At 41.4% G+C, this 22,494-nt stretch overlaps 3 protein-coding genes across 40 annotated transcripts in view; all 3 read left to right on the top strand.

The window, feature by feature from the left end:
* The window catches only part of znf740a (zinc finger protein 740a), a 19,733-nt gene extending 5,015 nt beyond the window's left edge, over positions 1-14,718 (top strand). For 4 of the 35 annotated variants that reach the window (XM_019880807.1, XM_019880818.1, XM_019880805.1 and 1 more), the window contains 14 exons: positions 1,306-1,389; positions 1,836-1,919; positions 2,303-2,386; positions 3,111-3,194; positions 3,825-3,908; positions 5,898-5,981; positions 6,340-6,423; positions 7,933-8,016; positions 8,331-8,414; positions 9,228-9,311; positions 9,656-9,739; positions 11,446-11,529; positions 11,866-11,984; positions 12,418-14,718. In XM_019880807.1, the coding sequence (XP_019736366.1) occupies positions 1,306-1,389; positions 1,836-1,919; positions 2,303-2,386; positions 3,111-3,194; positions 3,825-3,908; positions 5,898-5,981; positions 6,340-6,423; positions 7,933-8,016; positions 8,331-8,414; positions 9,228-9,311; positions 9,656-9,739; positions 11,446-11,529; positions 11,866-11,984; positions 12,418-12,591 (1,301 nt within the window). In that variant the 3' untranslated portion in view covers positions 12,592-14,718. The remainder of the gene's footprint in view (positions 1-1,305; positions 1,390-1,835; positions 1,920-2,302; positions 2,387-3,110; positions 3,195-3,824; positions 3,909-5,897; positions 5,982-6,339; positions 6,424-7,932; positions 8,017-8,330; positions 8,415-9,227; positions 9,312-9,655; positions 9,740-11,445; positions 11,530-11,865; positions 11,985-12,417) is intronic. The other 31 variants (XM_019880829.1, XM_019880814.1, XM_019880835.1 and 28 more) reach the window with 28 other exon arrangements.
* Positions 14,719-15,249: 531 nt separating this feature from the next.
* Positions 15,250-17,903, top strand: LOC109522442 (single-strand selective monofunctional uracil DNA glycosylase). Its single transcript, XM_019881019.1, has 2 exons — positions 15,250-16,043; positions 17,082-17,903. The coding sequence occupies exons 1-2, from the start codon at positions 15,741-15,743 to the stop codon at positions 17,646-17,648; spliced, it is 870 nt and encodes a 289-aa protein (XP_019736578.1). The 5' UTR covers positions 15,250-15,740; the 3' UTR covers positions 17,649-17,903.
* Positions 17,904-18,680: 777 nt separating this feature from the next.
* The window catches only part of LOC109522441 (calcium-binding and coiled-coil domain-containing protein 1-like), a 9,178-nt gene continuing 5,364 nt past the window's right edge, over positions 18,681-22,494 (top strand). For 2 of the 4 annotated variants that reach the window (XM_019881016.1, XM_019881018.1), the window contains exons 1-8: positions 18,686-18,772; positions 19,221-19,392; positions 20,128-20,230; positions 20,339-20,562; positions 20,644-20,826; positions 20,892-20,986; positions 21,968-22,049; positions 22,122-22,337. In XM_019881016.1, the coding sequence (XP_019736575.1) occupies positions 18,696-18,772; positions 19,221-19,392; positions 20,128-20,230; positions 20,339-20,562; positions 20,644-20,826; positions 20,892-20,986; positions 21,968-22,049; positions 22,122-22,337 (1,152 nt within the window). In that variant the 5' untranslated portion in view covers positions 18,686-18,695. Of the gene's footprint in view, positions 18,776-19,220; positions 19,393-20,127; positions 20,231-20,338; positions 20,563-20,643; positions 20,827-20,891; positions 20,987-21,967; positions 22,050-22,121; positions 22,338-22,494 lie in introns of all 4 variants that reach the window. The other 2 variants (XM_019881014.1, XM_019881017.1) reach the window with 2 other exon arrangements.

Below are 22,494 nucleotides of genomic sequence, written 5' to 3'. Positions count from 1 at the left end.
CCCCCCCCCCCCCCCAAACACCCGTCTCATCTTGTGTTCCATAAGCATAAGTTATAGAGGTGCACTCAGCATGTGGAATCAAATGATCACAGAATTTTGCACTAAACAATTGCCCGCACACATTTTAAGAAGAAAAGATATAAAAGCAAGTTTTCTTGATAGTGGACTTGAAATCTAACTCGTGGACCACAGTGTTTGTCCTCAAGGAATAGGCCAGATGTGCACTTCTTTAAAAGAGAAAAAAAAAAATATATATATATATATATATATATATATATTGAGAAGCCCTGCATGGACATCAAAGGACTATGGGTTTTTTTGTTTGTTTTTTTGGGGGGGTCATATTAAATCTTTCATTAGATTGGTGCTTTAATTTTAGAGTTATTTTCAGAAAACGTGGATGTCAGATGACACGAAACAAGAACCTTGTCTTAACCATGCTGCTACCTGTCATCTTGACATCTCAGTTACACGATTTTACTTAAGATGGACACTTTTGGTGTGATGTTAATAATGGAGTTGTAACCACGATATTAGTTTTCATTCTTTTGATACATTCACTTTATTTAATGGTGTAATCGTTTTGTTAAAGATGACCAGTTCCAATAATCCATGGCGGATCATGATTTTGCATGTCTGTCATTCAAATTATGGTAGGTGAGGTGGAATGAACCACTGTATTCATTATTATTGTCGTGCTGGTAAAAAGTGGTTGTATTAGAATTATCCTCCAGTCTGGTGCATTTTGCCTGAAGCAGTTTCCTGCCGTGTTCCCAATTAGTCCTTTGATGTCCACCCACATCTATATATGCACATTAATGGCTGCCGCTCATGTGGCTAAGCTGTAATTATCTCTGGCTTTTTTTTTTTTTTTTTTAGTTGAGGCTTTCGGCAAAATTTCAATGATGTGAGTTTGGAGCAGGAATTGACTGAAAAGCTTTAGCAGTTTGCGAGGCAGGTTATGCCTAAAAAAAGAAAACCAAAACAAATCGTCTCAAACAACACCCCTTCCCCAGTGGTGAAAAGGTCATTCATCATAGTCACTAGTGATGCAAGTGTATCTGCTTCCGCTGGCCAGTGTGATCGCTGTCTTGCGCGTTTTCTTTGCTGTCTTGCTGCTGCTGCCTTGTGTGTCTCGTTCACGCATGCTTGGCTCACATCCTGTGGCTGTTTTTGTGTCATAACTCCACGCAACGAATGCTTCCGAATCGCAGATGACACAATTGGACCCAAACAAGCCTTTAATGACTGTCCCTTTTAATGCCAAAGCGAGGTCGTAGCTAATGTGTGACTTTGTGTATGTAGGGGTGAAGCCGTACGCTTGCTCCATGTGTGACATGAGGTTCTTCCAACGTTACCATCTGGCAAGACACAGCCTCACTCATACTGGTATGCGTCTACATACACTAGCTTCTCCGGTAGAAGTGCCTCCACTTATCCGCTCGTTCAACAGCAGAAAGAAACACGACCATGCCACAATTGACTTTCAAATTTTTTATTTGACTTGAAATGTTAGGAAGAATGAAGATGTATCCAGACATGTTCCAACAGCCAAACATCAAATAATTCTAGTGTTAAGTATCCACGTAAATGTACGAAACATCAGCTTTTCCCCCCGCTGAGCGCTCTACTTTGTTCCACGCAGTCACTACTTTGTCCCCTCTCAAAATGTTTGGACACATTTTAATGTGGCTGACATAATTTGGGGGATATAATTAGACCCAGCTGGGAGGATGTGTGGATGTATAAGAGGAGCTGAGCTGTACCTGAGGGAAGAGTTGATGGTTCTGGTTTGTTGTGTTTCTAGCCTCTGCTGACATACTTTTTGTGTGTAGGGGTGAAGCCATACGCTTGCTCCATTTGTGACATGAGATTTTTCCAACGCTACCACTTGGCAAGACACAGTCTCACTCACACGGGTATGAGGTTGCTCTTCCTTGATTCATTTAAACCTTCCTGCTGGCCTAGTGGTCATTAACGCTTCCTTATTTCAAGAATGATCTTCACTGGTCTTCTCAGGCCTGTTGCCTGCTAGTTCTTGTTACTATTTGACCTAAGCCTCGAAGCAGTTGTTCCAGAGAGATAACTTTGACCTTAGCGCGAAGACAAACATGTTGAACTCCTTCAAGACGTATTGTGAACGACTATAAAACAATAGCTCAGTGCATAAAGTGTACTTATGCCACCGCCTTTGGCATGTCTGGATACATAATAACCGGGTGTGTCCTCTTGAGATCATTTGTGGTGTTTGTTTTTTTTTTTTCTTTTTACAAAAAAAAAAAAATTTGCTCTGTGTGTACAGGGGTGAAGCCATATGCTTGCTCCATGTGTGACATGAGATTTTTCCAGAGATACCACCTGGCGAGACACACTCTCACACATACGGGTACATGTTTATTTTCACCCCCTCTGACCTTACCACGCATCGGAGTGTTCGAGTGTCTCGGCCTCACCCTAACTGTCAGAGCACTGGGACACAAACGCCCTTCCACTGCGCGCTACCTACACGGCTCTACTCACTATTGACCTATTTCCACTGTCGTGGCCAGGTACTACTTCCCGTACCTGGTCGGTTGAGGGTCCAAGCATGACGTGACGAGACCATGTGGTGCAAACGGCTGCAGATTTGTCGGTGTTGCATTTTTGTAACATTTGGGGAAAAGGCTGGAATTGATGGGAAAACAACACACCGTCTAATGTTTGCGTACCCTGCTGCTGTGCTGTAGTTCTGAGCGCTCCAGTGTCTGTTTTCATGCTCGTGACGGCATCCTTTCGAATAAAGTCTCCATTTATTGTTTGTTAGCACGACTGTTTTTTTTTTTTTTTTTTTTTAAATGAAAATCCAACAGATCCACTCAAGCTGAGGCCCCGCCGTGTAGGTGCCACACAGTGGAAAAGCAGCTCAAGACAAATAAGGGCCCTTTCATTTTGTACAGTTCTTTCATGACTTATTTTTGGTTTACTTACAGTATCGGCATTAATGTGTAACTAGGAACTCGTTAGACCTGGTAGTATGTCATGGCCCCAAACTAACTTATACATGTCAACATTCATTTGTGTTTGTAGCTGACAGGAGCACTTTAATAAAGTTTGGTACTGTATGCATTCAGGGGTGAAGCCGTATGCTTGCTCCATGTGTGACATGAGGTTCTTCCAACGTTACCATTTGGCAAGACACAGCCTCACTCATACCGGTATGCTGCATTTGTTCCCCTTTTCCTTGAAAACATTGAAATATAACCAAGCAACAACATGTCTAACTTATTTCTTAAGTCCCGTTTCCTACAAGATCATTTTGCAATTGGTGGAAATTTTCCACTAAAACTGTAGGCTTTGTTGGAAAACCGTCCACCGAAAAAAAAAATGTCCCTCCTTGTGATTGCAAACTGTAATGTTATTATTCTAGCATGTGTTATCATTGAGCACTTTATGACACCAGCAACATCGAGCACATTACACAAATAAAGATTCAATGGCAGACATCAGTAGTCTGAAATACCCAAAAGAGAAGTTCCATTTCTCCCGACTGAATCCACATTTGGCTTCTTGACCACTGAAATGGTGCATTTGCAAAAACGTCAAGCTCAAAAACATCTGCACTAAGACTGAACATTATTAAAGTACCTCCTGTGTTTTATTTTCTTAAGATCTGCTTCTTGGTAATCGTACAACTTAGCTTATGATGTCTGCCAGTTCTTTTCTGGCGTAATGTCTCATTGTACGTTCAGTTTGCTAGCAGCCAGTAGCATGTCTATGCATCTTTTTGCATGTCGCCTTTTTGATGTTTGGAAAATTGCATCTAACCCTTCTTGTGTTCCATTCAGGAGTGAAGCCATATGCTTGTACCATGTGTGACATGAGGTTTATACAACGTTACCAACTGGAAAGACACAGTCTCACTCACACAGGTAGGTCCCTTTTTTGTTTAAATGTGGCGTGGGGCACACTGTCATGGTCATACGGCTTCCTTGAAATTATGTTACCACATGTCACCAAATGAATTGTGTCATGTCAACTGTATACTTGATGAGCAGTTGTATAGTTTGATGGCGTTGAACGACTGTTTGCTTCATGGGATTTAATTGTTGCGTTTTGGTTGTATTGCGGAATCATACATTTTGAAGCTTCTATCGTACGTCATAACTGAAGCTCACGTGTTTGATACGTAGGCCTTTATTTGTAGATATCCGGCAATTATTTCACCATCTTACTTGACATTAAATCTGTGTGAGGGGTGACAGAAATTATTCATTTCGGGTCGTTCTAGGTCAGAAGCTAATTAGAATGTATTTCAACAACACCACTCCATGCAGGCCAATTTATTATGTCCTTGCTCATTCAATTGACTGACATTGTCTTTTGTCACTTTTTCTCTGAAAGGATGATTTTCACAGAAACACAAATGATTTACAGATCATAGGGCTGGGCGATATGACTGAAAACACGTATTTCATTTTTGTTTATTGAAAAGCAACGTTGACTTGAGGTAATTTTATTTGAAAAGACAAAATGTGAGCTTTAATAAGAGATCAACACAACTATGAAAAAGTCAAACAAACTGGTCGATATAAAGATCAAACGAATGCCTTCTCAAACATAACGTGCTTAGTACAGCTGGGCGGTATAGCTGAAAAATGTTTCACAATATAAGTTCATATCAGTCAATATTGATCATTTTTACTTTCTAAATATTTTTTTACTGATTTAAAATAAGGTAATTAACTGGTTTCGGTGTTTACATTGTTTGTTATGTGGCGCTCCTTCAGCAGTGCAGCGTGAATACTTATTTGAGGAAGACGCGACCCAAAAGGAGCATTGTCAATCGTTTACCTTAACCTTCATTCAATGTCCTGACAATGTAAGTGTGGTGAACCTCCTCCATTACTGTTGAGCAACCATTTTAGGATGTCTTTGTCTTAAGCGGGCTAAGTATTGCCATCGTCCATTCATGTTTCCCTTGCCTGGATTATGAGTTGAATGCGATGCTGGAGGGTCGTGCTTGGCTAATACATTCTAAGACAGGGAACGCCTCTACTGCTGTACTACACATCCTTCCGGAGGTGTTTAATCGGGTTACTATGGATGATATCATCTTATTGCAGAGTTGTGCTGAGCCGACTGGTCTTATTTTTAATTTTATTTTTTTTTGAAGGAAGTTACACTGTGTGAATACGCCGAATGCGCGCACATGCACACACGTTTTCTTCGTTGTTTTAGCTGCTGCTGCTTCGTTGTTTGGAGTCAGCTGCCCCATATGTCCGTGCCAACAACACACGTAGTGCCATTATCAAAGGCATTTTCTATTGATATGAATCACGTGTCGATCGCGATATATATATATTGATATCGCCCAGCCCTAACAGATCAACAAGGCTTTTTAGATCAGTCCTCTACAGTTATTTACAGTGTTCCATTTTATGTCTGATTTTACATTGCAGATGTTACGTTCTTATATATTGTGCATAGCTTGACAACTGCCTAAAATTGTCTAACCTGCGATCAGCGTTGAAAAATAAATCTGTAGAAATGAGGAAATCTCTTATTGGCTTTTGTTCTTGGTGAAATGTGTCCATTTAGGACCTCAATTATTCCTTTGGATATGAAGGTTTGTCGGTTTGCAGATTGGTTCCTTTTTGCTCTCCGGATGATTTTTATTGTCCATCAACATTTAGAAATTCGAACACCGACTGTAGAATTAGCAGTCCTAGTCGTCGAGCAAAGTCATGTCGAATTGGAATGGCAGATGTACCTCCTCACCTGGTGGAATCTCTGCAGCAAACTAAGCGCTGATTAGTGCACCAAAACTTTACTAAACAATTAGTAAAGTTTAGCGGCGATCATTTTCGGCAGTTGAATCATTTCTTTTCCACGCTAAAGCTGGTACTTTGTGTGCGTAGGGGTGAAGCCGTACGCTTGCACCATGTGTGACAAGAGGTTTTTTCAGCGCTACCACCTGGCGAGACACAGCCTCACTCACATGGGTATGCGCCTGCCAATCTTAAGACAGTCACACTGTTAGGATGCTGCAACATGTGTTAAATGTCTGTCTTCTGACACGTTGTTGATGGGGAAGATTTAGGGTATCAGCACCACTGACTTTATTGACTCGTGTAAAGTAAGTGGATCAGAAAATGGTGTCATTTCCCTACAACCACCTTTTTTTTTTTTTTTTTTTTTTTTAGCTCAGCCTTTGCCCATGTCATTATTGTTAGGGTATGACATTGGTTATTAACCACAGACATCAATTTGGTCCGGATGAGTTGCTTTTCAACACTTGACGATTTCTTGTTGCTTTTGGTGCAGAGACACACATTAATGCTGTTGATGCTCTGCATTTAGGTGTGAAACCTTATGCTTGCACCATGTGTGACATGAAGTTTTGTCAGCGTTACCACCTGGCGAGACACAGCCTCACTCATACGGGTATGGGTCCGTACACCGTGCCCAGTACATTCTGTGTGCACCTTTCCATTTGTCACTTCACATCAGGAAATCACTCATGTGTAACTTACCATGTCTGATACGGGAATAGAGGAAATCTTTTGGTTTTTCATCCTTTCAGGGACAGCGGTGACTACAGTGGACAGCTTATTGTGTTATCAGGTTAACAGGGTGCATGAAAGAGTAGGCTCCTGTAATTTTTGTAGTGAAAATGTATTTATTCCTATAGTTGTGATTATTTCCTTTACAACAATGTAGTCATTGAAAATAAAAACCCACAGGAACAGATTACCTACTATGTCGTGCGCTCTGTATTCATAGAGAGAGCAAATGTAAAATAGACAAACAAATCAATACTTCTGGTGGCTGGTATTAATATTATTAGGGACATCGTATTAGTTACATATTCCCGTGCTATATTTTTTTGCTGCTGGCTGTTGTTTAATTGGAATCGTACCTGTGCTGTATTAGAATAAATACTTTAAAGTAGGGCCGCACAATATCTTGTTATCGCAATATTTGCCCATGCAATATGCATATCGCAGAGATGTGCATTAATTGACTGATAAAATTGTATGCTTTTATCAGACTTGGACCAATCAGATGCAACCGCCATCCAATACTGGAACAGTATTTAGGGGCATTAACATTTAACACTTTCATGGACAGCGGTTACTACAGTGGACAGCTGTTATCAGGTTACAAGTTATCATTATTGGTGCATGAAAGGGTTAATTCACTAAGAATAAAATGGGCTTGCTTATTTTGCTGCATGAAAAAAAAATATTTCGTGAGATGATAAAAATGTCATTTTTCTTCTGGAATATGTTAAATATCGCAATCATATAACCCTCATATCGCATGTTTTTCCAATATCGTGCGGCCCTACTTTAAACATCTTCAAACTTTACAAACATGGGCATAGAATGCTTGTCCGAGGAGGTAAAGACGGTGGGTCGCCTTGTTGTTTGGATGTGCCAAAAGTCAAACTTAAAGCTTGTGAACAGTTACAACCTCTGGAGAGAGTTAAGTGTACAGTTTTTATGGGCAGACGACGTCGAAACAATAACCAACAGGCTCTCTATGAGTATCTTTTATCTTTTGTGTTATTTGCTTCAACTTTCGAGACCCTGATTGCCAGTCAAGTAAGTCTCTTTAACTAGCAGCGGTGAACCCCCACTGACCGTTCAGTCACGGATTTGATAGACATTTGGTCAAACTTGCTTCTGACGGCCTTGTTTGTGATGTTTGACCTGAGCTTGCCATGGCTAGCGTTTCATTTACCTGTAGGAATGTTTGATTAGGCCACAAAATCTAAAGCCACTATTGCTAAATCTTTTCTGCCAGAAATGTCAACAGATTGAGATCTTCTCATTGCATTAATTGGGAAATGTGTGGTTAATAACCAATAGCGTAGGTATGTTTACATAGACAAAAACTGCAAAGTGAAGCAAAAAAAAATAAATTACAATGTTGCTACTTTGCATTTAGGTGTGAAACCTTATGCTTGCACCATATGCGACAAGAGGTTTTTTCAGCGCTACCACCTGGCGAGACACAGCCTCACTCATATGGGTATGCGCCCACCTTGCCCATGACACTTTTAAGTCACATCTGACTTTACATGGCATCACACACAGCTCTATCAGACGGACACCTAAATTCTGATCATATCTGCAAATACACTGTAGCTATACAGCTACCGATCATATTTTGTACCGAGATTGGACATAAAAAAACCAAACAAACACAAAAGCTTGCTTTATTTCTTGAAAATGTTGGTTGACAACCCATCAATTCTGAGTAGAGAAGCACATTGCATCACTGTTGGATTGTGAACACCAAAAACCAAAGTGTGAAAGTAATACCTGTAATACCTCTGCGTTTAGGTGTGAAACCTTTCGCTTGCACCATGTGTGACATGAGGTTTGTTCAGCGCTACCACCTGGCCAGACACAGCCTCACTCATACTGGTATGCGTCGATGCACCTGCCCCTCGATCGTTTTGAACCCTTACCGCCCATTAGGCTTTTAGCACACACCGCCTCATTTAAAATACTTCTTTGATTAAAGGCCACACATGTTAACTAAAAAAAGGCATTTCGGCACATTCATATTACGGCCGTGTTAGTTTTGCGGTTGAAGGCAATCATCGTCAAGAAAATGGAGGCCGCTCTCTTAGGATATTGTCGTGTGTTTTCACAATGCAACAGTTACCGTGGGAGTATTCGAGCCCGAGATGCCAACCCTTCTAATTTCCCAGAATGTCCAGGATGACCGAGGTCAGCCTGACCCCTGACATTTCCCGACACATACAGGCCCTTCATATTTCAAAATAATGCGTCCTCCATTGCCTCTGTGTGTTATCTCGCCACACAGTCTGACAGACACATCACTTATACGACATGTCTGTGTTGCGAGCTCATGCACATGAATTCACAATGCGACTCAGATCACTCGTAGATATCCGCGATGTCAGTGGTTGTGCCGATTTCTGCCTGCTGGGCATTTCGGGAAAGTGGGGAGGATTGGCCTATCTGTTAGTGGTAGATACGTGTAGGTAATGAGCGGTTGAGAACTGCGCCATGTTATCGTGGTGACGGTGTTGTTTCTGATGCAAACTGCAGTGTCGCAATGCCGCTAAACGCGCCACCGAGAGGCTGAACGAAATCGGGTTTTGTGCATGAATTGGCGACTGTGTGGTTAATAACCAATAGCGTCGGGATGTAAAGGCAAAGAATGAAAATGGAGCCGAAGTCATGTAACAATTGCCACTTTGCATTTAGGTGTGAAACCTTATGCTTGCACCATGTGTGACAAGAGGTTTTTTCAGCGTTATCACCTGGCGAGACACAGCCTCACTCATATGGGTATGCACCCGCCCACCTAAACAATGACACTGACCCAACTTCCATGATTATCGATTGTGATTATTTGACCAAAGGCGGATTTGCTCGCGTGCCATTCAGCGTTTTCTGCATCATGTTTGAATCACAAACACCAGATAAATAAACAAGAGTGGAGTGTGACATCATCAGCTCATGTTGTGTTAGCTGTGGATTTGAAAATTGATCAAACACAACTTCAATTTATTTCCTTGGATTGAGCACTGAAACGCGGTTAACAACCCATCAATGGCAATTTGACGAAATCGAGGGATGATGGAGCCAAATGACAAGTCCTGAAAATTAATGTCTTAATGCTTTGCGTTTAGGTGTGAAACCTTTTGCGTGCACCATGTGTGACATGAGGTTTGTTCAGCGCTACCACCTGGCGAGACACAGCCTCACTCATACGGGTAGGGGTCCGTACACCTGCCCCCCTCTCATCTTTCCAGTCACTTTGACGCAATCTTTCCAAGAGCGTAGCTTCCACGCTGCCAGAAATGCGAACACTTATTTAGAGCATTCCCTCTAATCGTTACCAACCCCCCCCCCCCCCCCAAAAAAAAAAACGCCTCCACGAGGCTTTTTTACTCGTGCCGGTTGAAGCTAACGACACCACCAGCCAACCTGTATTGATCATCACACATGCTCATCGTGGAACATCCAAATGTAGATCTCAGCCAAGGCGCGTCACAGATGTGGATTTATGTAATCCTCCATCTTGTTTTCCCACTCGGGTTGCTTTGCAAGCAGACCCAGTGGCTTGCAATTAGTTTTGCGAATTAGATTAACTAGTTGTGGGAGTTTTTTTTTCTTTTTGTTCCATTTTTAACACAAATAGAAGTTTTGCGCACTCTCTGTACTTATGCAGCTCACACTTTACATTTGTCACCACTCCAGTTGAAAACGCTTATTTTTGCGGTGCAGCACAGTAACACTGAGCTCAGCCTTTTTTTGGACGTCCATTGAAATACTGTACTTTGAAATTCAGAATTCTATTACTGAAATACATTTTAACATTTGTAAGCTTTTTTTTTTTTTTTTAAATGATATCCCAGTACAATACATTAGATATAGACTAAGTTTTTTTCAGGGCCAATGCCAATTATTAGTGGTCAAGGAAACCATTGATATTGATATTTGGAGCCGATATTTCTTTTCAGTAAAACAGAAGAAATTGGTGTCAAATTTTTAAAGAATACAAACTCCGACTTATAACTTAGTTGAATTGTCTTCACGCGTATGTTTATTGAACAGCTTTTTTTTTTAGATTTGCGACATGCATTTTTTTTTAAACTTAGAGATATGTTTTAAAATTCAAACAAAAAGTTGTGGGAGCTCATCAGCAGGTCTCAAAAGTTAAATGACATAAACAAGGAAATTGGTCCCGATTATTTTCGAAAGTAAATAAAGTTATTTCTACATTTCTAAATAACTTAAATGTTAAACTTTCCATTATCTTTGTTTCGATTTCCAACAATAACAAAAGGTGCGGCGAGTTTTCACGGTCAGCGGGATCTCTTATAAAGTTAATTTACATTTTCAGTTCATGCAGTTTTAAATTGATCTCTTTTCAGCTATCTGATTTTTTTTTTAAAGATATATTTTTTAAGGCCAATGTCTATGTTCGTCAAAATGCCGAATATCCGTCACGCACTACAATACACTTTTCTTCGATGATTTCTATTCTTATCCTATCTTCACTGATCGGCTGGGAGAAATCTCAGTGCCCGTTACCTTTATATCGTGAGGAATCATTTTGACCCCCATTGACCAAATATGGCCCCTTGCCCTTGAAAGGACTCCATACATGTACAAATTAGCACACATTTATGACCCTCCTGTATGAATGTGGGACAAATAAACGTGAGGGCTCTTCCAGAACATGTAGAACACTTCATTGTTAATCTGACGCAGTGCGCTTGACATATTCTGTTCCAGCTGTCTCCACATAGTTCTATCTGATAACATTTCCGCATTGTGTGTGTGTCTGTGTGTGTGCGTGCGCACGTGTGTGTGTGTGTGTGTGTGTGTACGCGTGGCTGAGGTGATGTTGCACGTTACTTGACCTTGTGTGGTGTGTGGCGGGTAGGCCTAATACGCTGCTCTGTGTGTGTAGGGGTGAAGCCGTATGCTTGTTCCATGTGTGACATGAGGTTTATTCAGCGTAACCACCTGGAGAGACACAGCCTCACTCACACGGGTATGCGTTCCGTTGCCGCGCCCCCACCACTGCCGCCCGCCCCGCGCCACACCGCAACCTCCACTTTGATGGGATGTTGAACCAGCATCAGACGCAAGCCCAGATGCTGTTGCGTGCATCTGGGCCATGATAACTCCACTCTGATCTACACATAATGAGTTGATGAGCAGGCCTTTTGACCATCCAAACACGTATTAGTTACAGATAAGGCTTTCCGCCCACTATTGCTGCAATGCTAGTCCTCAAAGACAGTCTGACACAATTTAGTGGTGCAAAGAAGGGGGAAAAAAAAGCAAATAATGACGCATTGACTCTGTTGTGTGTGCTTTTTGCTAGGGGAGAAGCCGTTTGCGTGTGACATGTGCGATATGAGGTTTATCCAGCGTTACCACCTGGAGAGACACAAACGCGTGCACAGCGGCGAGAAGCCTTACCAGTGTGAGCGCTGCCAGCAGGTGAGCACAACATATTTTGTTTTATTTTTCAGGAATATTTTATTTTATTTTTAATATTATTAGTTTTTTTTTTTTGGTAATGTGGTTCATGTTTGGATTTATTTGAATAACATGTACAGGTACTAACGTGTAAATGCTCTCCAAAGCCCAAACTGTTCGTTAAATTACATAAAATTGTCAAGAAAAAAATATATATCTTCAACATCAAACCGTTTTATAACTTTTTGATCTGGCCAGAGGCCTGTTCAAGATATATTAAAACCGATTCATTAGTTCGTGTACCAATACACTCCCGTCTTTTGAAATGAAAAATGTTTTTCTTAGTCAAATAAATTTTCTTGCTACGCTATTTTTACAACTTGTATTTAAAGCTGGCGCATGTATGGAAGGAACACTTGTCCTCAAAAAAATCCACTTGTTGTTTTTCCAAAAGAACTTTTCCAGGACAGACCGTCTGCTGCGGCACCGCCGGCTGTGCCAGGGCCGCGGTGTAGCAAAAGTGGAGACCCAACCGTGTTGTGAACCACGCCAGTATGCCCAAGAAGCGCCGCCCGCCCCCCCAACCTGGAGCCCCATGCACCCCCCTCCGGGTCGTCTGGCCGTCTGACATTCCACATTGGCTGCGTCTACCAGGCCGCCAGACACAGGCCAGGCCGACGGGCGCACCGCTCGCTCTATGCTGAGTGGCTCGAGCGAAGACTGACCATGCGGCTCCAGTCTTGGATTACTAATAACTGCGGGACATTTGTTGCTTTCGTTTTAACTGTTTCTTTTCTCCCCACCATATTTTTTTAACAATGAGACTTTTCTGTGATGAAGAGTGTTCCTGTTTTGTACTTACTCAGTTTTTATTGTTCCAGTGCGTCCACATTTGTTGGTACTCTGTAATGACGGCAGTTTTTTTTTTTTTTTTTTTGTAATTGACATACAGGGACATAGTTGCAAGGAAAAGCATTTCATTGTGTCACTTAGGTCCAAATATGGCTCGCGTCAACCAGATCCTGCCGGTCGTGGCAGCTGTGTTTCATTTGATGTCACCATGGCAACGGTAGCTTGATCAGGACCCTTTTGTGAAGCCATCTGGTTGACCGGCATTCTTTGCCTCGAACAACATTAGAGGTACACTGTCTGTAAATATTGCTACTAAGTGTTTTATTTTTTTCTTCCCTCCATTTGGTCAAGAATTACCCACAGTCGTGTTATTGTTAACCAGGACTTCCATGGAGTAGGCGATGAGTGGACAATCCCATTTTGGCCATGTATCGATCCCCCCGCAACCCCCCCACCCCCCCTTTTCTGTTGCGTGCACGCATCTTTTTTTCCCAGTTTTATTTAGCCTTTTTCCTTAATGTTTTATTATTGTGTATCAGATGTATCTACAAAGACAAGGCCGTTTTTCTGTCACAGTGGATGTTTTTCCTCTAAACTGTCGTGGTTACAGAATGTTGGTGACCCAAGTGGCACAGAAAATGTCTTACGTCATTGTCACTGATGGGGAGTCACGTGATGTGTAATACTGAAGGAAGCCCGGTCTGGTGAAACCAACACTCTGCTGCGCACTAACCATTGCCTTTTTATGCAGATATTATGTGCTTGGTGTGTTTTAACAGGTGTATGTCATATCATTGGGTGTAGCCTTAACAAAGTGCGATACACAAATAACCATTGTAATGCTCAACATTATCGTAACAAGGATTTTTGTTGTACCAGCGAAGGCAGAGAAGCTCCACCACGGCCGCTTGACTTCCTGCCGATTTATTTCTCAAATGTGACCCTCCTCGAGTTCTCATCCGCGGTCTTCTGATGAAGAACAGCTTGTGTGTACATAAGACGTCCTTTTGGTTGACTGAATGTAAGATAGGCGCAGTCCCGGAGTATATGTGTATGGAGTACCTCCGTGATTGCCAGAAAGAACATTCATGCTTTATGTTCAATACAAATGAACAGTGTTGATTTCTCTTTGCTGTGTTTACAGCTGACGGCCTGACGGAGGGTCAGGTTAGAGGAATGCATCGTCACTGTGCACAAAGCATGCCGCTGGTGCATAGTGGCACGTTAAAAGGGCAATACAGTACTTGTCAGTTTAGTTTTTAGTTGGACCACGCAAAAGAACCCTGACGTCGCAATCGCTTGTTTTTAACATGGACGTTTTAACTTTTGGCTCGGATCAAACCGTGGGTCTGAGTTTTATTTCAAGTACCTTTTTAATTCTAAAATTGTAAACACTGGAGTGATGGGGTGGGGGCGAAAAAAGGCAAACTGAGTGATGGATATTTTTGTTCCCTTCAAACTGTACTCTGTTTTAGACAAAGCCTCTTTCTCCTCAGAAAAGATGAATAGAAGCATTTTGGATCAGTCTGGCTGACAGCCCACTAGGGGGGTTCGTTTGAAGAAAAAGATTCCTTCTAATGCAAAGTCCCTGGTATTTGTAGTAAATTATATTGATCCTGCTATTAGGAAAGCGATGACATAACGGTAGCTATCACAGATTAGTTGTTTTCTTTTTTAGTCTTGCATGCAGTTATGGTCCTCAGTTGAAATAATAGAATCTTGATATTGATTATTTTGTGTAGAAAAATGAGTGCATACAAGTAACTTCCTAAAACTGTTACAATAATTATTGTAAAATGGGCTAACTAATAATGTACCCTTGTGATCCAATTAGTTTCAACCGTATGGAAATCGGAGGAGAGGCTTCTTACTATTATGCTGAAATAAAAACATTTGTTAAGGACATCTGTGTCATTACTGCAATTGCTCACATCTGATTACCATTTGATTATTTTAAAATCTTAGTTTTTCCCCTCCATTCAAAGGGTATCTTACTCACATCTGATTACCATTTGATTATTTTAAAATCTGTTAATTTTTTTCCCCTCCATTCAAAGGGTATCTTCATTTTCAACTCAAATGTGTTCTATATAGCTATTCCTAACATGATATTCTGATTAATGTTGTGTTTGTGGAATAAGAATCAAGCAGCAAAAATCACCAGTTTTTATCCATCAAAGGAGCAGCCATTTTGCCACTTGCTGTGGAAAGAAAATGGCAGAATTGCTCAGTGTTCGGGTAATTACCAATCACGGCTCAGCTTCCAAACGTCACCTGACCAAATGGTGAGTCGTGATTGGTCGCTTCCTTGAGCGATTGTGATGTCATTTTCTGCAAGTGCCAAAATGGCCGCCCTCTGAAATGGATAAAAATTAGTGGATTTTCCCAACGTCATTCAAATTTAAACACATGCAATATTAATCAGAATGCCGTTTTCAGGCTCGCGGAGGTACATGTAGAATATATTGTAAAGAAAAAAACTTTTGAGTTGACATCCCGTTTAAGTACAGATAGAATTTTAATCAAATTCTCTAATCTAATCCATTTTCTAATCTCTTTATTCTCACGAGTGTCACGGGGGTGCTGGAGCCGATCCCAGCTGTTTTAGGGCAGTGGGCGGGTGATACCCCGAACTGTTAACGTTTGATTTTCAGTCTCACCATATATTTCTTCCTTTTCAATTAATTCCAGAGCATTTCAGTCAAGCGTCAGATCTTAAGCATTGACGCATATAGTTTGTGTTTCAACTCATCCTAGCATGGATGTGGTACATATTAGGCCAAGAGAGGGCAGTACTGCCCTCGAGTAATGGTTGTCGTCTTGCGTAAAACAAGACGCACACGGGAAATAAACAGATCCCAAAACAACGAGACAAAACAGTATCTTGGAAATATCATGGACACTAATGCGCATTAAACAACCACCATGTTGAATGACAGCGCAATGTCGCGAGGTGATGGAAACGAGCAGGATTCAAAAGAAAGCGTCGCATTGAAGTGGACTCCGGAGCCGAAAGCGACCCCCTCATGCAGGTTCCTACAGATCGAACTGGAGCTCAACGCGCACCTCCGTGGACTCAGTTTCGGAGAACCCGTCCGTTACCTGTACAACCCACTAGAATACGCGTGGGACACGCACCGATGCTACGTGGAAAAGTACTGCCAGGCGGGACAGCGCTACTTGTTTTTAGGCATGAATCCTGGACCTTTCGGCATGGCCCAGACGGGGGTGAGTTTATTTTAGAATTACCATCAGGACATCCAGTCTTCCTGATGACGTAATCGGTCATCTTCATTGCATACTACACAAAACTAGGAACGTCTACATTGCATTGTTGGCTTTTTTTTTTTTTTTGATGAAAAAGCGAAATGTTGACCGCGCAATATTTCTTGCATGCTTTCCGCAGGGAGTGTACGTTTATCACAGATGATACTTAAATGAAATATTAATCCACCAAAACAAATGAAAAGACATCATGTAATGCAGTCCCGGTACTCTACTGTGTCAGAAAGCCAGGAGGGCTACCGTGAAAGCTGGAAAAAAATACGATAGTCTTGCATAACGTTTTTTTTCAGACTGAATGTCATATTTGCAAGATGAAAGTCGTAATGTTGTATCCTCAATGTCGAGAAAAAGTATGAAAAAGTTTATATATACCTATATTTCTATGTAGCTATATGTTAGATTAAAATCAAATATAAAGATTAAAATGGTGATATAAGAATAAAGTTGTAATTTGTCAAGAAAAAGTGGTATATTTTTAAATATGTTATATTTTCAAGAAAAGTCACATTTTGAGAATAAAGTCATTATCGTACAATAATAAAGCTTTGTATTTTTGGATAAAACATTGGACATTTTGGAGATTATACTCTATATTTTTTTTAAAGTCCTGATATTATGAGAACAAAGTTGTATATTTTTTTGAGTAAATCCAAATATTTTGGGTAAAAGATTAAAGCCGTAATATCTTGAGAATGGATGCTTGGCTAAGGTGTTGCACCACTTGTGTGGGCGGGTTTTCAAATGTTCTTAAAAGTAAGACTGTACCTATATGACTTTCTCATAAAACATTACTCTGAGAGATATGACTTTGTATCTCAAATACCTATGACTTTGAAGATGATTACTTTATTCTTGTACTCTTTCGCAGATTTGGCTGCTTTTAGCCACATTACTTGTCTGTTTTAGTTTAATAGATGCTCTATTTGTCAGATGTTGAAATAGATAAATTCACTGTGGAAATCTCCATCTCATCTGTCACAGGTTCCCTTTGGCGAAGTGAAGTCAGTAGTTAATTGGCTGAAGATCACAGGGGCGGTTGGTCGCCCTGACAACGAGCATCCAAAGCGCCGCATCAGCGGCCTGGCCTGCACTCAGAGCGAAGTGAGCGGCGCCCGCTTCTGGGGCCTTTTCAGAAAGTTGTGTGGCGAGCCTGCGGCGTTCTTCCGCCACTGTTTTGTGCACAACCTTTGCCCTCTAATTTTCATGAGCAGCGCCGGGAAGAACCTGACCCCCCCCGAGCTCAATGCCCGTGAGCGTGAGGAGCTCCTGCGCTTGTGTGACATTGCCCTGTGTCAAGCCGTGGAGGCCCTCGGTGTCTCCATGGTGATCGGTGTGGGCAGGGTGGCGGAACAGCGGGCACGCCGCGCCCTTGCCACAGCTGGTATGGACGTGCGAGTAGAGGGCATCATGCATCCTTCTCCTCGGAACCCTCTGGCCAATAAGGGCTGGGAGAGTGTAGCTAGAGCTAAGCTAGCAGAACTGGGCATCCTCTCTTTGTTCAGTAACAACACATGGCCAGAATCGTCTCACACGCAAGAGACTTCATAGCAGAAAACCTCATTCAGGTGGAGGGTGAACTGGATTCCATCCCAGCTAATTTTGGGTGAGATGCATACATAAAGTGTACACAAATATATGTCTTTGTTACAGGCAGTTGTGTATGCTCTTTTACATACACTCATGTTATATTGTTATATGATTGTTGTGTTTTTTTTTTTTGCATTACAATTTTACCACTTCTTTGTATTTAAATGTCATCGACTTGTATTTGTTACAAATATAATGGTTATTGTATTCTGTGAATCCATACATCCATTCATTTCTGTGATTGATCAGGTCTTAGGTTTTGCATGAATGCCACCTCCTTACAATAACATGTATTATTTATCATTTTTACAAATTAGAAGGCCACATTTGTTCCACGCCATTCAAATGTAGGCAAAGGGCCACATAGCTGTAAAATTTTTATTTAAAAAAATCCATACATTTATTTAATGACAGGCTTGAACTTTAAAATATCATTTCCCTTTTAGTGAAACTTCAAAGCAAATTTTAATGACAGGCTTGAACTTAAAAATATCACTTCCCTTTTATTGAAACTTCAAAACAAATGTACTCATTCTCTCATCCTTTTGCTGTAAATTAGGACTATGTCTTGGCTGAATTCAGTGAACATTCTGTTTGAAATGACATTTGTAATGTTGTGCTTGTCAATAATAGTGGACAAAATGTGGCTTGTGGCTGATTGCTAACTAGTTGCCAATATTTCTCTGAAAATTTCTAAAATTTAGTAAGTTAAAAATGAAGGTCAAATCACATTATTCACTTCATTATAATTGAAAGCAAGTCTCCCATTTGATTGTGTTGTATTTGGAGATTTTTGAAGGCTGCCCTTGGTCTCAAAATAATAGTGAAAATGATTAGAGGTGTATAAATGTCTTTTCACTAGGACGTGTTTACGTGTCATAAACCACGCAGCCACTTTTCCTGGTAAGCTTCTGCTACTGCCATGAAATGAAAGAAGCAAGTAAACAGCGGATTATGTATCCACAAGGATGACGCCGTCACCTTTATTGATAGTGAACTACATTTCCCATGATCCACCTGGTCAATTTGAGTCAGTGTGCTGCTGCGGGCACGGCCGTGAACGTCTTGGAGAAAACGACTATTTTAAGGTAAGATTTTAAACGAAATTAAGATACTTAAAAAAAATACTGAAATAAAACGAGTCTCAACCTAACTGCTCACATGACTCTTAGCCCAACAGCACTCGAAACGGAAAAACTGAGCGGTAATAGGTGTTTTTTAAAACTTATGGTATGGTAAAGAGTAAAATTCTATCTATCTGTCTTTCATCTAGAACTGCTTCAAACAACAAAGCGAATGAGGGAAAATTATGTGTTGTGTTTATTATTTTACTTTATGTTAATAAAGTTTTGTTAATCGCTTTGTTACAGCCGTAGCTGTTGTGAAAGCGCTACATAAATCAGGATGTATTGCATCTATCTGTCTATCTATCTATAGCAAATAACAAGCAGTATGGTGGCAGTGTGGGCATGTTGTTTATAAACACGTTGTGGGAGGCCATGCTGCGTTGCCTAACAGTGTTTCTCAAATGTCTTCAGCGTGTGCCGTCCTCCTTGTCACCGTCATGGAGAAAAACAATCCAGAGTCCGCGGTGGTGTTTCGAAATGTGGGTCAGCGCTACTTCCCCCAAACCAGGGTCGAGTGTCACTACAGCCTGACTTCAGCCCATCAGTGGAGCAGCAGAGACTGGATTGGCATCTTCAAGGTGTTGTCATAGCGACAAGCACATGGAAAAACCTGCTACCACCATTTAAAGTGCCCCTGATTAATCCCAATTATATTTTGGATGTTCTTTTCCCTGCCTTTAAGATAAGATAAGAAAACCTTTATTAGTATCGCCATGGAGAAATTCCCAATTCACAGCAGCAAAGTTATGAAAGGAAGAAGTAGAGGAAACAAAATATAGGAGCTGCTGGAAAGGCAGCCACTCTCGCAGTGCCATCTTGAAGTCAAAATAACAAAACAACACAACACAACAATAAGACACAGACAGTCGTGCAATTTTAATCACTTTTCCTGCGTACACTTTGTTGTTTGAAGCAGTTATAGATGAAAGAGGAGAGGATCAAAGCTCAACATTTTGCTAACATCATACTTTTTAAAGTTTCTATTTAAAAAAAAAAACATTTTCGTTTTTATTTTACTTCATTGACGAAAAAGTTTTTTACATTTTAGCTGTAGTTATTTCATTAGTTTTGGCAACTACATTGTATCAACTGTTTACATTTACTTTGCTAAAAGATTTTTCTTTTCAATTGACTTCTACAGGTTATAATTCACATTAATGGTGGAAAAATGATTTGAAATGATTTATCTTGGTCTCATGTATCAAAATCACAAATCCCAAGCGTTTGAACAGGGCAGTATACAATTTTGTATTGTTTGTCATTTGATGTGTCGGTGTACCTCATTTTAGTGGTTTTGTTCCTCCATAATGTAGGTGGGATGGTCGTCACTTCGCGAGTACCACACGTACTCTTGGTCGCTTGTCCCCGAAGGCTACACTGAAAGAAGCGCTGTCGACTGCTGTTCCCTTTTTCAAGGTCCATATCAAATACTGCAAAGAGTTCCTCCGTGGTTTTGTAAAAGTGAAGCACTCTGTAAATAAAGGTCACATACATTATGAGAGGAAATGTTGCTGTTTTTGGCAGCCTTCTACCTACCTCGCCCCAGCACGGCAGAGTACCACTTTGTCTACGTCGACAAGATGGGGCAAGTTTGCGCCCAAAGCCAACCCTTCACCTTCTGCTCCCCCAAACCTCTGGATGAGCTGGAGACCCTGAGTGAGGAGCGAAATGAAGAAGAAGAAGGAGCAGGTGATGATGAGGATGATGAGGAGCTGCTCCTGGTGGTCCCCAGAGCTCAGTTGCTGCAGGTGGGAAGCTGGAAGGAAGCTGCTCACCGTCCACTTTGCTGCGACACTTGAAATTTGCTGCGAATTATTGGCCGTCCGCAGAGTCAGCTGGAGGAGTGCTTGAGGGAGAAGGCGCAGCTGCAGCAGGCCGTGCAGGAGGCCAGACAGGAAATAGAGGAGGAATGGGAGAGCGAAAGGGACGCCTTGAAAGAGGAGATCGAGCAGCTCCGTCAAAACCTGACATGCAAATGTGACGCCTTGAAGAAGATGGAAGAAAACCTCAAAGTAAGACCTAATACAGACCGTCACCATGTTTGATTGTTGATTAAGATTCATATGTTGCCATGCAGGATGTTGAAAGCAGTCAGGAGAATCTCAACTCTGAACTGAGTCAACTCAAGGTGCTGACTGATCGGGAGAAAAAGAGAAACGTGGAGTTGGAAAGGCAAGTCTTGGAAAATGCCGACAGATACTTGTACAGTGAACCTCTGTCGCGTCGCATTTAGCGTTTCAGTTTCACTTGCTGCCAGGTCGCTGGTAAAATAGGAAAGTTGTAATTGGTGCCAAGGTCAAGTATGTTGAAGTGATACATCACAATGGAGCGATTTTTGTATCATGTATATAAACATACAAAAAAAGGACTTCATGAAATGAAATTAATGAAAAAATAATTCATGCTGCTCATTCTGGCGTGCGTGCCTTGGCCACCTCGGGCCAGTGTACTGAAGGCTGAGCTTCTCCATACAGTGGTATTATTAGTCGTTCTTTGCAAAAGATAAAGAATATATGTCCGTGAGTATTGTTGTATGGTCTGCGTTGCTGCATGTTTTGCGTTCAGATATCGGTTATGAGGTTGTTGGAAATACGCAAAGAGTAATTCTCTTCACATTATGTTTAGTGTGACAGTAACTTTTAGCTGAGCGGTAAACAGCATGAAGCTTCTTTTGAAAAGCATTCACTAATTCTATTTGCCAAATTGCAGCCTGTTGTGAAGTGAGTTGAGTCATACGACTCGGCTCACTTGTTTCTTAAGGTCACATTGGTCAGGCAATTGTAGGCATTTTTATGGGGGGTGTCAGTTTTTTCTTTTTATTTTTTTGCTTTTGGCAGCCGGGCTTAGTATCCTGTAACAAACCACATTGAGGCACATGTCAAATGAAATCATTTGGTGAGTGTTTCCCAGATCTGTAATTATTTTGTCAGTGTGCACTCATCATGACGTAATGACACAAAAAAAAATTTCTTTTTGCTTTAAAATCTCGGCTGTGATTTCGATATTCAAGCAACACAACAACACGCTCAATTTTAAGCAGGTACTTTGGCATCTGGGAGCTTGCGGGCACTTTTGCGTGTTACATGTAACTGTTACTCTAGGTTACTCTTTTTTTGTGTGTGTTTGTTTTTACTCAAAGTCTTCCCCTTGCAGGGTGAAGGAGGTATTTAAGGAGATGTTTTTTCAATTATCCGGTCAGAAAAAACTCAATCAAGAAAAGATAAAGTTGCTCGAGGTCTGTAAAGTCCTCCGACCTGCAACATCACGGCAGAAGCCATTTTGTTGAAGTTCGTCCTCCTCCCCGCAGGCTGAACGCGAGGCCTTGCAGTCAGAGGTCCGCAGCCTGCAGGCCCTCCTGGAGGAGAGCAAACGCGAGGCAGAGGGATTTCATAGGCAGCTGGGGGAGCTGGAGCTACACAAAAGCCACCTGCAGATGGCGCAGCTGAGTCTGCAACTTTCTGCGGAGAAGCGGGATTGCGCCAGCTGGACCCTGGAGAGAGAAGCTCTCAGGAACGTGGCACAGGTAAAAATGCCCCAAGGGCAAAGATAGGTTATATAATTCTCAGAATGACAACAAATTAATTGAGATTGTTTGTCTCTGTGTGTGTGTGTGTGTGTGTGTGTGCGTGTGTGTGTGTGTGTGTGTGTGTGTGTGTGTGTGTGTGTGTGTGTGTGTGTGT

Source organism: Hippocampus comes, unplaced genomic scaffold (genome assembly GCF_001891065.2).
Source record: "Hippocampus comes isolate QL1 unplaced genomic scaffold, H_comes_QL1_v1.1 scaffold68, whole genome shotgun sequence".
NCBI classification, from domain to species: Eukaryota; Metazoa; Chordata; class Actinopteri; order Syngnathiformes; family Syngnathidae; genus Hippocampus; species Hippocampus comes.
Note: the sequence above shows the minus strand (reverse complement) of the source record. Positions and strands in the feature narration are given on the sequence as shown.